The 13585-nt window shown below is 39.1% G+C and overlaps 1 protein-coding gene across 14 annotated transcripts in view; it reads left to right on the top strand.

The window, feature by feature from the left end:
- The first annotated feature begins 1871 nt into the window (after positions 1-1871).
- The window catches only part of cadpsb (Ca2+-dependent activator protein for secretion b), a 66795-nt gene continuing 55081 nt past the window's right edge, over positions 1872-13585 (top strand). For all 14 annotated transcript variants that reach the window (XM_087176048.1, XM_023414274.1, XM_087176046.1 and 11 more), the window contains exon 1: positions 1872-2412. In XM_087176048.1, coding sequence (XP_087032174.1) covers positions 2080-2412 — 333 coding nt within the window. In that variant the 5' untranslated portion in view covers positions 1872-2079. The remainder of the gene's footprint in view (positions 2413-13585) is intronic.

The raw sequence follows: 13585 nt of genomic DNA on the forward strand, positions 1-13585 counted from the left end.
GATTATGTTAAAATTTTGAGATGGACCGATGCCAATAATTGATTAATTGATCTCACCCGTATCTATATTCACAGACAAGTCATTGGGTTAAGAGGCAATAGAGGAATGGCTCCATATCTGAGGTGCAGACTCACACAGGAGTTGCAAGATAAATCTGAAGGGTTGGGTGAATAATAAACAAGATGGGAAATAAGAAAAATAATATTTCTGTTGCACAAATTATGTTTACTTGTTCCTACTGATCAGCAGGGGGAGTTACTGTGTAATTATCAACTAATCATCTCCTATAGTGTCTCAGTACTCTGAGCATTAGATAAGCAGAGGATTGTTAGGTAGTTTTTAGATTTTTCTCATATGTATCCATACACATGTATCCTTATATATTAATTTATATGGTCCTCAATCATGTGATTCTGCATCAGTGAAGGTCTGTGGTAGCATATCTCTGCCACATCAATTCATTCAGGCCAACAGTGATTTGCCTGTCAGTTTAATTAAGTCAGTAGAGGTAAGTCAACAAGGTCACCCTGGTCAGGGGCCGGAGGGTGAGATACTGTAGGTGTGACAGGTCTACTGTCCTGCTAGGTATTATTTTCAAAAAGATGTCCAGCTGCTGTCTTTGTGTAACAACTAAAAATAGCGATTGCAAAATAGTAGCTTTTGCATTTACTCTGCCATAATGCATTCTTAATCTGCCCTCTGGGTTTTGGATTAGCAAAATCTTTAGATATTGTTATAGCCAAAGCAAAATACATTGTTTAAAGTACTTATTTTAATGTTCGGAAACATTTTAGAGGATTGAAAATTGTATAATGTGGTTGAATAAAAATGCTGCACATTGTTGTTCTCACAAACAGATACACACAAAATGTGGAGAAAAACCATATGTCATAGCGTGGTCTGTTTGTACAGTAGTGTTAAATTATAAGGAACCCATTATTTGCAGACTGCACTGGAAGTCTTTCAAAGGTCATGTGACCACTTTGTTATACAGTACATAGCAAATCATAGCATGCTATCGTATATAAATCACAGCATCAATGTTTTATCATATTTAAATGTAATTCATCATATTTAGATCAAATCAGGAGTCACTGCACAAAACCACAGGATTTTGTTTTACACTGCATGTTGGACATTTGCATTTGGCCAGATACAGCCTGAGATTTACTCCAACAGCTGATCATTTCTATTTAGCTTGAATAATAAATCTGTATTTGTTAAATGAAGAGCTTGTGTGACTGCAGCCTGATCCAGTTTCCTGACAATGGATACCAGCACGTGCTGCAACAATCAATTTCTCGAGCCTACAGGCTGAGAGCGAGCAGCTGAGTCTTTACGGCTACACCCCACCCTCCAACAGCACACACGGCGCGGGGCGGCTCGGTCAGCCATTCTGAAATCTTTACACCTACTAATCTGCGTCCCGTGCACTGCACACAAACTGAGTAATATGTTCCCCATTTCAGTGACAATATCAGAGAAATCATGTGGCAGCCATCTTAGGTGTACTACCACCGCAGGAGATGATATGATGAGCTACAGTAAAGGACGAGCCACGCATTCTTCACTCCCTGCTCCTATAGACTCTGTGTTCAGGACCACGGCCAGCTCCTGGCGCCTGCGTCCCGGCCTGGCAGGCAGGGAGAGGCAATAGCCCGCTTTAACCAAAGAATAAATAAATAAAAAAAATCTGCTCTCCTTCCTCTCATCTGTACAATACACTCCCCTTGCCCCATCCCCACCGCTCCGCCTTCTCACCTCCCCCTCTCACATCCGCAGCAGTGACTGGCCAATAAAATACAGAAAATACGTAAGCATCGACGAGTGCTCGGCGCAGGCGGAGAAAGCTCAGTGTGAAGCAGACTAAACCTCCTCCAGCACCACTCGTACCGCTGACATCCCTCAGCGAGCGACTACAACCAGGGCCTATCCCTGTCTTGACACATTCCTATATTCATCTTCATTGTATCTGTAGGCACGGATACGACAACGGCACAACCATCATCAGGGGACGACAAAAAAACCCTCACTCAGTAGGTTAGGTTATCTGTAGGGGCGCATCACCTCTAGAGCAAGATGTTAGATCCGTCGTCCAGCGAGGAAGAATCTGATGGGATAGTGGAGGAGGAAAGCAAAGAGGCGATGGCACCCCAGGCCGGATCCCGCATCTCTCCAAGCAGGACCAGCGAGAGCTCGGGTGGACTAGCGCCCAGCAGCAGCCGCAGCAGCGCCCGTCCGACCAGCCCGAGCCCGTCAGCCGCCAGCGAGGAGAAAGAGGATCTGGAGAAGCTGCAGAGGGAGGAAGAGGAGCGTAAAAAGAAGCTGCAGTTGTATGTTTTTGTGATGCGATGCATCGCTTATCCATTCAATGCAAAACAGCCCACAGATATGGCAAGGCGACAGCAGAAGGTAAGGGCCCTCAGTGCAAAGGCATAATTAATCACCACATGCTGACGAAATGCCCCCTTTCATATCTCAGATGTTCTCTTTGATGACCTACATAAGCTAGAACACAGAGGGGTTTTGGCCACTAGGCCTATCCGATAGCGCACGGATTCAGCACAGTCCCATTGACACCACTGTTTGTTTTTGACGCAAAATGTTGAAATCCTCGGAGCATGACAGGAGCACATAAAGGCGCTTCGAGCTCCGGATAGTGAAAGGACACATGGTAGCCCTACTGCAGAGCTGCAGCCTGAGTGCAGTCCATGTTCCTCTACTACTCAAGCTCACAAGTGAGATCAATCCCAGAGCCCAGCAAGCCCATTAACTGAAAGGGCGTTCAAGAGATGGTGGATGGCGATTTAAAACAGGACGGTGTCATTGTCCTTGTTGGCCCACATCTCCTCCCCAAAAAAGTCCTGCTTCCCATTTGATAAGCAGCTGTATGTTGCTCTATGTCCTGCCTTCCTGGCGGATACCCAATCCCAACCCGTTTGCGCCATCACTTATCCCGTCAATTTGGCCTCCCAAGGTGACTTTTGGGCACAGACCTCTTGAGGAGGGTTGCTTAATAGCCTCTCTCCTCTGCAGATGAGCCAGGCTCCTCTCAGTGGGTGATAGTTAATTAATTGCATGAGCATTTTTCTGTGTTCACACATTTTATTTAATTTTAATGCAATTTTCAGAAGAAATAATTTACAGAAGGTCCAGCTTTTGAGATTTATGTAAGTTACTGTAAGGGACAAGGCCCACATCCTGGTTTCACGCTGCTGCTGTGTTGCTCCATTGATGGTGGAGCCAGTTTTGGGTCATGATGTCCTTACTGTCAAAGTCACCATGCACAGGCATTACTGTAATAAAGGAATGCTGAATTGATCGTTTGCCAAGACAAGAGCCCCAGTTTATTGTCCTTGTTTTGTGCATTTGACTGTCACAGCAGAAATAAACCATCTAATGTTTGCACTCCAAGACTGCCACATGAGTTGGCTGTCATTTGTTAAATTAATGCAATTATGTAATGATGGGCATGTTTTGTGTAGGGCTGCTTTCACATTGTGAAAACATTGATCATCATATGGCTCAGTGAGACAGTAGTATTGGTTTCTTGGAGCTTCTCTCACAAGGCATGGGTTGCGTTCAGTGTGGTTCAGTGGACCTATAGCTGCAGAAGATTCATCCAGCCTAGTTAATCTAAGGCTAATCATGTATCACTCATGCAAGGAAACACTGTAAACGACACTATGGAAATTGCTCTTGTGAGTGTTGTTGTTGTTTTTTTTTTTTAACCTGCAGACAGTTTGTCTTCCTCTGGACACAATTTAAGCCATATGGTCTGAATTTTCTGCTGACTCATGCACAAGTGCATGTGGGAGGCACAAATAAGGTTTCCTATCTATTTGTTTGTTGTAGTCCCATTCAGCATGGGTTACTGATAGTCAAATGCCTGCTTAGTAATGCACTTTCATATCAGGTTGTGCAGGCAGCCACAATCCTCTGCTGTGGGTGAGTGAATATCTGGACAAACAATCCGGTGCTTGCTGTCAGACCATAAAATCAAAATGTGTCTGTCTGCCAACAGCTCTAGATTTTCATTAGATCCAAATTAGCACTTTTTGGAATAAACCAATCTCTCCAGGAAAAAATTACACACATTGTACAACATTAAATGACAGCAAAATAAAAGTGTTGTTTTTTTTTTAACCACATTTAATTGGTTTGATATTCATGTCACCGAAAGATGATGATTAATTACACCGAAACATTTAACAACAGGGAGCAATTAAATGTAAGGTGATTATTCTCTGGCAGTTATGTGCACATATAGTGTCATGACATTGTGCAGGATTCGTCATTTCACTGTCATTTAACTCCATTTCCTCCCCGTGTGCTTATGAAGAAATAATTTATCATATAATACATTAATGAAGAGAGAATATTCAACATTTTTTTTTTTTTTTTTTTCCTGTACATTCCTCTCAGCCATGTACCTCCTGCGAATGTGGGCTCCTCAGATGTCCATGTACAATAATCTATTAAGGAAATTCCTCATAGCGTTGGCTACGCAATTTAATATGTAGCCTATTACAATTTTGGCTATTATAGATTAGTCACAGAAATATGATGAAGCAATTTTTGTACTGAAAAGATTTAAAGGCCTCAGAAAAACATGTGGAGCAGCTCCATGATAATCCGTTATTAGAAGCTCTGGCACACAAACAGCGGTGATGGGCTATCACAGAGAAACAGACCAGGCTGCAGAGTATGCAAGCTCCACTGCTGCTTCTTGAAATGTATTGCTATAACCTTGTGAAAGGGTAACACAATAGCACAGTAACAGTCAGTCGCTTCCTTTTGAGGGGCGAGGGAAATATTTTCTCCTTCAGATGTCTTCACTTACAGCAGCAGCATGAAGGCCGCTGCTGTTAAAATGATGGTGGGAGTGTATGTGCATATTTAACTGGTGGCATGTGTTTGGTTGTCTTTACACTCATGGTCCCCTCCCTCAGAATATGACATAAGTAAATTATTGGGGTTATTGGCAGATATAGACAGTGTTGGTGTAATTATGGCATCATTGTGAATTGTCCTGCAGGAAAAACTCCTCCTTCGTTTAATGGCAATAAGCTGCTTTATAATAAACTGTGTGTACAGAGTAATTAAGCTTAAAGGATAATTCAGATGGTAAGGACAAGACGGCAATAAGAAAATTTGAAATTTAGAAAGACATTTCATGACATTTTCCTATATCTTTCTTCAATCTTTTGATTGTTGAATCTTTCGGTCAGCCTGCCATTTCTGTCCAGACGGAAACATCACAACAAATATTTGATGGATTGCTATGAAATGTTGCACAGACATTCACGGTCTCCAGAGTATGAAGCCTGCTGACTTTGATGATTCCTTGACTTTTCATTTCACATCAAGTTTTCACTCACCCAGTGAAATATCTCAGTGTCTGCTGAGATCCCCTGACTTTTCCTCCAGTGCCACTATGAGCTCCACATTTGGGGTTTTGTGTGAAATATCTCAGCACCTTCTGCATGGATTGTTATGAAATTTGGTACATCCATTTATGTCCTCTGCAGGATGAATTGTAATAATTTTGGTGATCTCTAGTGCCATCTTCAGGTCAGAATTTGAGTTGGCAAGAACTTTGGTTTGTGTCTAATGCTCAAAACAGTGAGCATGGCAAACAATATAGCTACTAAACGTTAGTATTTTAATGTTAGCACTAAACAGTTTAGCTTGCTGACATTAGCAGTTAGCTTAAAGTACCACTGACCCTTGACTTGCTTAGTCTAGTCAACTATTCTTGTTTAATGAAGATTTGAATCATAAATAAAAGCTCTCATGAAGTCAAATAGAATCAAACATCAATCAAACTGCTTAAATGAAAACTGATAAATCTAACACACATGCGTTTTATAAATCACAGTGTTTATACTTTTCAAATTCTCTCAATCCCCCTCTCAATTAGAGGATTTTTTTATCAATTACAAAGTCCAATGCCCTATCAACACATCTGCCAGCAGGTTTGTTTAATAGAGCGCCTCTGGGCTCAGCATTCAAATACTATACATTATACTGTTGATACTCTGAGTGAGAGCAGCTGTGAACTGCGCAGCAGGCTTTGTGATATGAATGAAAATTAGACTGAAATTTAAATGAAAATTAGTGATACTTGGCTGAAGTTAGCATCTTTGGTGGTTATTGCTGAACAAAGGAATTTTGGTGTCCCACTGTGAGCTGGTTTTACATGCACTGGGTTTTATTTCATTTTCTATTCTAATAAAAGAAAACAAGCAACATAATAATAGCCTTTAGATGAATGTAAAAACGATTGCACTTAATGACGACGTGGTGTCTTTGGAGCAGACTTGTGATAGTGATAGTGAGTGGTGGGATAAGTGTTATCCCCTCTAAATTGCCGTTTGTGTTGGTAAAAGAGAGAGAATGTTGAAAGGACAATATAAATTAAAAATGTGAATAAAAGCTAGTAATCATTGGATTATGAAGGCTTTATAATGCCTCAGTTCAGACACCAGAAAAACAGAAAAGAAACATTACAGATCAATGGAAGAGCTGAGCAAGCTGTCATACATACAAGGTCACACATGGAAATATTTACTTAATCTTTACTGATGACTGTCGATACATTTGTTCTGTGGATGAATATGATAATATGATGTGTGACAATGATTCAGGTAACTGTGACATTTGAGCTGGTGGATAATGGGCAGATAACGCTCAGATATGAGGATGGAAACCAGAGGAAGGAACTGAGGGGAGGGAGAGAGAGAGATAGAGAGAGAGAGAGAGAGAGAGAGAGAGAGAGAGAGGTGAAACTGACATCATTGGAGTAAAATTAGCAACATTAAAAAAGGAACACACTCCAACTGGTGTACGTGCAGTAGACATCTTCAGAAACGGCTAACATGTTTGTGGACTTCATGGTTTTAAAAATCAGAGCGTGCATAGACTCTCTTATGTCACCCTCTTTCTCCTCGATTCCTTGAAAGAAATCAGGAGAGTCATTTAGCGAGACTATATTTGAATGATGAACATGTAGATACAGATGACTGAGACTGAACTGCTCAAGCTTATTATGTTCATGAACCACGCTTTTCATGTGGACAAAAGAGAGCGACAGCAAATGGAGAGCTGAAGTATGACACTGAAATCATTTGCATTATTATGTAAGATCTTTAAATGGTGTTCTGCCTGGAAAAAAAAAGGCATCCTTCGACGATAAAAGGAGCTTCGCAGTTGGTGTCAAAGTCAAAGCTTTGAGTTAACAATAAAACATGCCAATCAGCGTTTTGAAAGCTTGTGCTGAAAAATGTTTTGTCTCTCTCATTAAGTAGCAGATATTTTCGCAACACTTGTATTGAAGAATGAAGGTGTTTATCGACGGTATGGATATGAAAGTGGATTCAAAAGAGGGTGACAGCTGAAAAAGCAGCAGGCGAAATACCCCCTCGCCCACAATCTGTGAAGCAGCGCGTAACATATCACAGCTTCACAAATTAAACATCTCCTCTGTCTGTATATAACCAAGAGGGAAAGCTAAAATCTGATTTGTCAGAATACTAACAGCATCTTTTTCCCACAGGTTTGACTTACTTTGAAAGCAGCAATCAAAGTCAGGATCACATTGAGTCATATTTGCCTCATATTTGAATAATCCAGTAGTGTGACTTGATAAATGGTACACAGGGCAGTCATGTTGTCACAGACATAGCTACAGAAATGCAAATGATGCAGCACAGAAATTTTCTGTGTGTGGATCTGCAGGATTTTATGTTTGAAGGAAGCATCGTGTAAGGGATTATGCCTCATAAGAGGCAAAGTTGTATCTGTGATCTCACATAGAGTTGTTTCTCTCCAGTGCGGGGTGTACTTGTTAATTACAGAGGAACCTACATGTCCTCACATAGCCTATGTAATCTTGTTTGTCGTCCAAAGCAGCATCTTAAATTGTGCAGACAAAATGTTAATCATCTACAGTTATCATTTGTTCAGCCTTAATCCTGGTGTCACAAGACAAGATGATCCATAATTTCTGACTGACATAGTCCTTTGACATGAAGGAGAATTGTCTAGTTGGAGACAGTTAGTGTGTCTTCATAATGTATGGATAGACTATCCAATTAATCTGCAGAGCTCCTGTCATTCTTTTTTTATTATTATTGCTGTATAAAATATAATCCCTGCCCCCAATGCTGCACATTAGTCATACTCAGAAAAAAGAATGAAAGCCGGTTTGATTAAAGTGGACACGAGACATCAGCAGCCGTGGTTGGCAAGTGGAAAATGCAGATACATTATTGCTTTTATTATGATTATAATAAGATTCTGACTGACCTTATTAAAATTAAAATTAGGGCTACAACCAACTATTGTTTTCATTAATGATTTTTTCTCCATTACTCATTTTGGTCAATAGAAATACCAAAACACCCATCCCCATCACACAGTCTGATGTGACATCGTCAAGTTGCTCGTTTTGTCCGACCCAATGGCCAAAAACTAAAATATTCAGTTTACTAAAGAAAACCAGCAGGCATTCACATTTTAGCTGTCAGAACCAGTGATTTTATTTTTTCTTTAATAATGACTTAAATTATTAATTGATTATCAAAACAGTTGCCAATTAATTGTCAGTCAAATGACTAATTGATTACTAAACTCATTGTTTCAGCACTAATTAAAAGGCTGTTGGTAACTGCTGGAATTGTGCTGGAAAAAAACAGCTGGGGTCCAACTTTACTTCCTGTCAGATGTTGATATTAACACTGCAATGATTCAAATATTTATATTCAAAAAGATCAGAGTGTGCTCTGTGTGCTTGAAAAATACCAGCGACTACACATGCCTGTGCTGTGTTGGCATATTCATTTTAATGCTATCCTCATTACTCAGACACACCAGAGCATCTACATGCATCAAACTGTGAAGATAAACCAAAGCAAATTCAAGTTAAATCAGCCAGAATCATCACATCGCTGTCTTCACAAACTCTCATAATCACATATATACATTTTTCTTACATTGTAATTGTGACATTTTTTTTTCTCCTAATTACAAAACAATTTTTATCATAATTCAGAGAAAATTAAGTCATAATTATAAGGTACGGAAGTTATAATCAATGTACAAGAAAACTTCTCTTTGATGAATACAATGTGCAGCTATACATCATCACACTTTGGAAATGTGAGTCTTGAAAGTGAAGGCAGGCAGCTGCCGGTGGTCATGCAGGGCAAATGAATGTTTTTGTTTTTTGTGCTGTTATGTTGAACCATATGAAGGATTGCTTCAAAGGGAAAATTACTCAACTAGGAAAAGAAAAAGTGGACAGAGACAGAGAGAGAGATATTAGTAGTGGTGATTTTCCACATTAAAGAAAGAGACAGAGGTAAGAGCTATTGCTGGATCATTACTGCTCGCCTCTGTTGAACCTCTCTTTCCCTCTCTTTCCCTCTCTCTCTCTGATGACTCTCACTGAGGCATAAAGAACACAAACAGCAGCCCGGAGCAGACATGATGATGTACGCCAGGAAGACACTCAAAAGTTTCTCTCCTGCGCTATATCACGGAAGATACATGTTTCTGTGTCGCCTCCTTTCAAAAATGATAGAAGGAACATTTTCATTTTTCATTATCAAAAATGCAAAAACAAAGCAGAAGAAATCGGTAAATTAATTTCTATTCACACTTTTTTACTGTTTAGCTTTCAGAATAAAAAGGTAAGTTACACCTCTCCTATTATTAATTCTACAAAACCTTTTAAAATGAATCCTTAAATATTCATGTCGACTTTGTTCCCTATGACACTAAGAAATATTTGTGAATCCCCCCTTCCTCTGCTTTTCCTCCATAATCTTCAAAAGTGTTACGAAACACTCAAGTAAAGAACAAGTTTCAAATGTCTGATTAATGTAATCTGTGTGATCTATTTTCACTAAATCTTTATATAAGACACAAACCTACTGAACATCAACCAAGACCAACAGACAGGCACAAAGAAATAAATATGAGATGAGCACCTTTTAAAAGCAGAGAGAGAGAGAGAGACTGAGTGAGCAATTGACTAGTCACTGAAAGAAGGAAAAAAAGTGATTTGTGATGGGAGGTTAGCAGGAGAGGATTTATGTCTTAGACTCTTGATGAGAGTAATGCACCAGCAACGGACAGAGACACCAACCCACAGTCAGCTTTATATCCTCCATAGTGTGAAGTAGCATTGCAGCACTGCAGTACTTTTTTATTTTGTACCAAAGCTGAATAACACAGTCACAAAAAGACACAGGACATGAATGTAAAATAAATAAATAAGAATTATTTAAAAAAAAAAAATATATATATATATATATATATATATATTCTCTCTTTTTCAGCAGAAAAAGATGGAGCACGACCTTAACCTTAATAGAGTGCCATTTAACAAAGAACAGTCGATGATCGGTCGAGCTTGCATATGAAAAAACTCAGCTGAAAATCATTTTGCCACACCCAGTACCTCAGAGGAAGAGCAGGACATAAATATCTTTCCTTTTAAATAAAACATAAATGCTTTGGATTACAATTTCATACGTACTAAACTGCTTCATACAAGGGCTGTAACTCACAATCTTCGTTTTGAATTATCTGGTTGTAAGATTTTTCAACTGCTTAATCGTTTAGTATATGAAATGTCAACAAATTGAAAAAGGCCCATCACAGGGTCTGAGAACTCAAAGAGTCCAAATATTCAATTTAACATTGTATAAAATGCAGAAAAGCATCAAAATAGCTGAGAACAGCTAATTTTGAAGATTGGTCAATAAAAACAACTGAAACAATTTATCAATTATTTATGAAATTATCTGTTTAATCTTTATTTTTATACGGACAAGAAGCCTATCATGGCCCGCCACATACCACAGTATTTATAACCTAAGCTAATTTGTAATGCCCACCCCTAGATGGGCTCTTCACACAAACACACAAAATTCACCAACAAAATTCTTATAAATCAGCACACCACACAAACAGTCATGCAATACAATGACTATAAAACTCTATGACAAGCACCAAATCATTCAGGACTGCATTATTTATTTATTAAAATAGTTGCAAATTAAGTAAAATCAGACACAGAAAAATACCACAGAATGATTCTTAATATGTTAATGTCAAGTGCAATGGAATGGACAGGATTAATTTTATTGTTTTGGATGAAATTTATGCAAATTGGCCCATTGATTTTATCCTCTCAATGCCGATAGCATTTATGTTATATTAGGTTAAGGGCTTATTTTCACCTCAGTCACTGAATGAGCATAATGAGGAACCAGCTGAGCTGTATAGCAGCTGCCAGTGAGTTGGTGGTGTGATAATGGAGGACTGTTACAAGAAGGGGCTTAGTCGGTTGTGAACACAGTGTTCTACTGTATATATCAGCAGTGCCACAGCTCCTGAATGTGACAACAGTGTGGAGACTGGTTATACAGAGCCAGAGCTTCCTGTTTTATCCCTGTTTGCCGTGTGTCAGGCTCTGTCTGCACAGTATACACCTGGCTGTTGACTAACCCAGCCAAGTGGTATTTATTCACACAATGCTGTGTGTGTGTGTGTGTGTGTGTGTGTGTGTGTGTGTGTGTGTGTGTGTGTGTGTGTGTGTGTGTGTCTTCAGGACAAATCTACGAGAACATGGCTGGTTGGGGATAATAGCTTGCGCATCTGTCTTTGTATAATTGTAGTTTTGTGACCACAGTCACTACATGATGCTGGTGTGTTGTGTTTGATGAGGTCTGTTGCTGGTAGATTTTGTGCAGCTGTCATGCAGCACTTGCTCCCGTACTCCTGTTTGCTGTTTACTCAGATGTGGGCCGGTGGTGTCATCTGCAACATGAATAAAGTGTGCTTTGTCTAGTGAGGGGATTCAACCATACCGTGTTAGCTGAAAACCAACATCAGCATCGGAAAGAGCTCTTTCCTGAGCAAACAAATTTAAACACAATAAGAACATTAGGCTGCATTACATCCTTTTATCACTTTGTACATTTGATATCATGAATAAAGTTTATGCTCCACATCTTCATAAGGGAAAGCCAGAGTACATTTAACACGCCTGATGTCGAGTCTCTCCATTTTATATTACTTTGTGTGTTTTAGCAGCATTTTTAAATTTTGATATTGCCTCAGTCCTTCAACAAACATATAATTTTGGTCTACTTTTTTTATGAGTCATTTACAAGTGTATTCACCACTGCTCACTGCTAAAAGCTGCACATCTAATTTGCAGCCATTTAATTTTGGAAAACACCTTAATTTAACTTCCCTTGTCAATGTTATGTAACTTCTAGAGGAGGCTAAAGTGTGAGTCAGCACAGCCGAGGCTTTACTGCGCTGAACTACGATACAGTGGCCTCAGTATATACTGCATTCAATTAACTAATTACTGCACTCATCGCAGCCCTGCAAGGACAGCTGTCGTATAGCTCACAAGCCACATTCATTTAACATTTCCAAGAGATAAGAATGATATTGATAAGCATAGCCATTATATATAGTCATTGTGTATTTTGTTTAATCTGCTGTTTTATTTATCTTTGTAAACACATGGCGGTATACAACAAATGCAGACTTCCTTACTATTCACACACATGGCGTCAGTATCATTATTATCATTAAAACAACGGCACGGTGTTTACAGAACACCTAATGTAACCATCCTCCATCACATTGTAGGCAATGATTGACAGCTGTAAACATTTCAAAAACCTTTTAAAATGAGTCATTTTCTCAATTTTGTTGTTAGCGTTCATTTACAGTGTGTTTCTCTCATTCTTTCTATTAAAAAGCTTTCAAATGTCATCTGTCCTGTTGTATATGACAGATTATAATATCAAAAAAAAATGTACCAAATGCATAGACTTTCTTCTGCTATTCAGAAAAAAATTGCAGCAAAATAGACAAAACACGTATTGACAAAGCAGTATGAAGAAATCTTTTTCGGTTCACTGAAGAATCACTAAGGGCAGCTTACTTTTTACAAGATATGTGCCTGAGGGGAGCTTAATGCTAAGAACCTGCGTTAGAGGCTCAGTGGGCTCAAGGATGCAGGACAGAGGCTATAAAACTGACAGACTTTTACTGCATGCAATAATATCTGTTTATCTCTAATATGTACTGTTCTTAAAATGGTATTACATGAAAAATTATGGCTTTAACTAATTATATGAACTATAAGGGACCGAAACGACAACAATATGTATATCTTTTTTATAAATCCAGGTTTTAATGAAACATTGTTGATCATTAAATATTTCACAGCAACTTCCGTATTGTGTCAGGCACATGGTCGAACTATAAAGTCTAATCCATAGTCATTTTGAACTGTAATGAATTTACTGTACATCAAGCACATGCAGTGTGCAGATCTCCTCTATTGATATGTGAAGGGTGATTAATGTCACTGCCTCCTTCATTGCAAGCCAATGAATCAAAGTGTAACACTGCAATCTTGATAAGAGCCACAGAGAGAGAATCAATACCAGCAAAGCAGGAAAGTATGTCTTGGGAGTCTGGCAATACTTGGAGGCATTTGTCCGTCATCCATCAAGTGGGTTACTAATCAACACAGTTCTCTAAT

The sequence above is a fragment of the Seriola lalandi genome, unplaced genomic scaffold, assembly GCF_002814215.2.
Source record: "Seriola lalandi dorsalis isolate HSWRI2012SDOR001 ecotype SW California unplaced genomic scaffold, Sedor1 jcf7180002054522, whole genome shotgun sequence".
Classification (NCBI taxonomy): domain Eukaryota; kingdom Metazoa; phylum Chordata; class Actinopteri; order Carangiformes; family Carangidae; genus Seriola; species Seriola lalandi.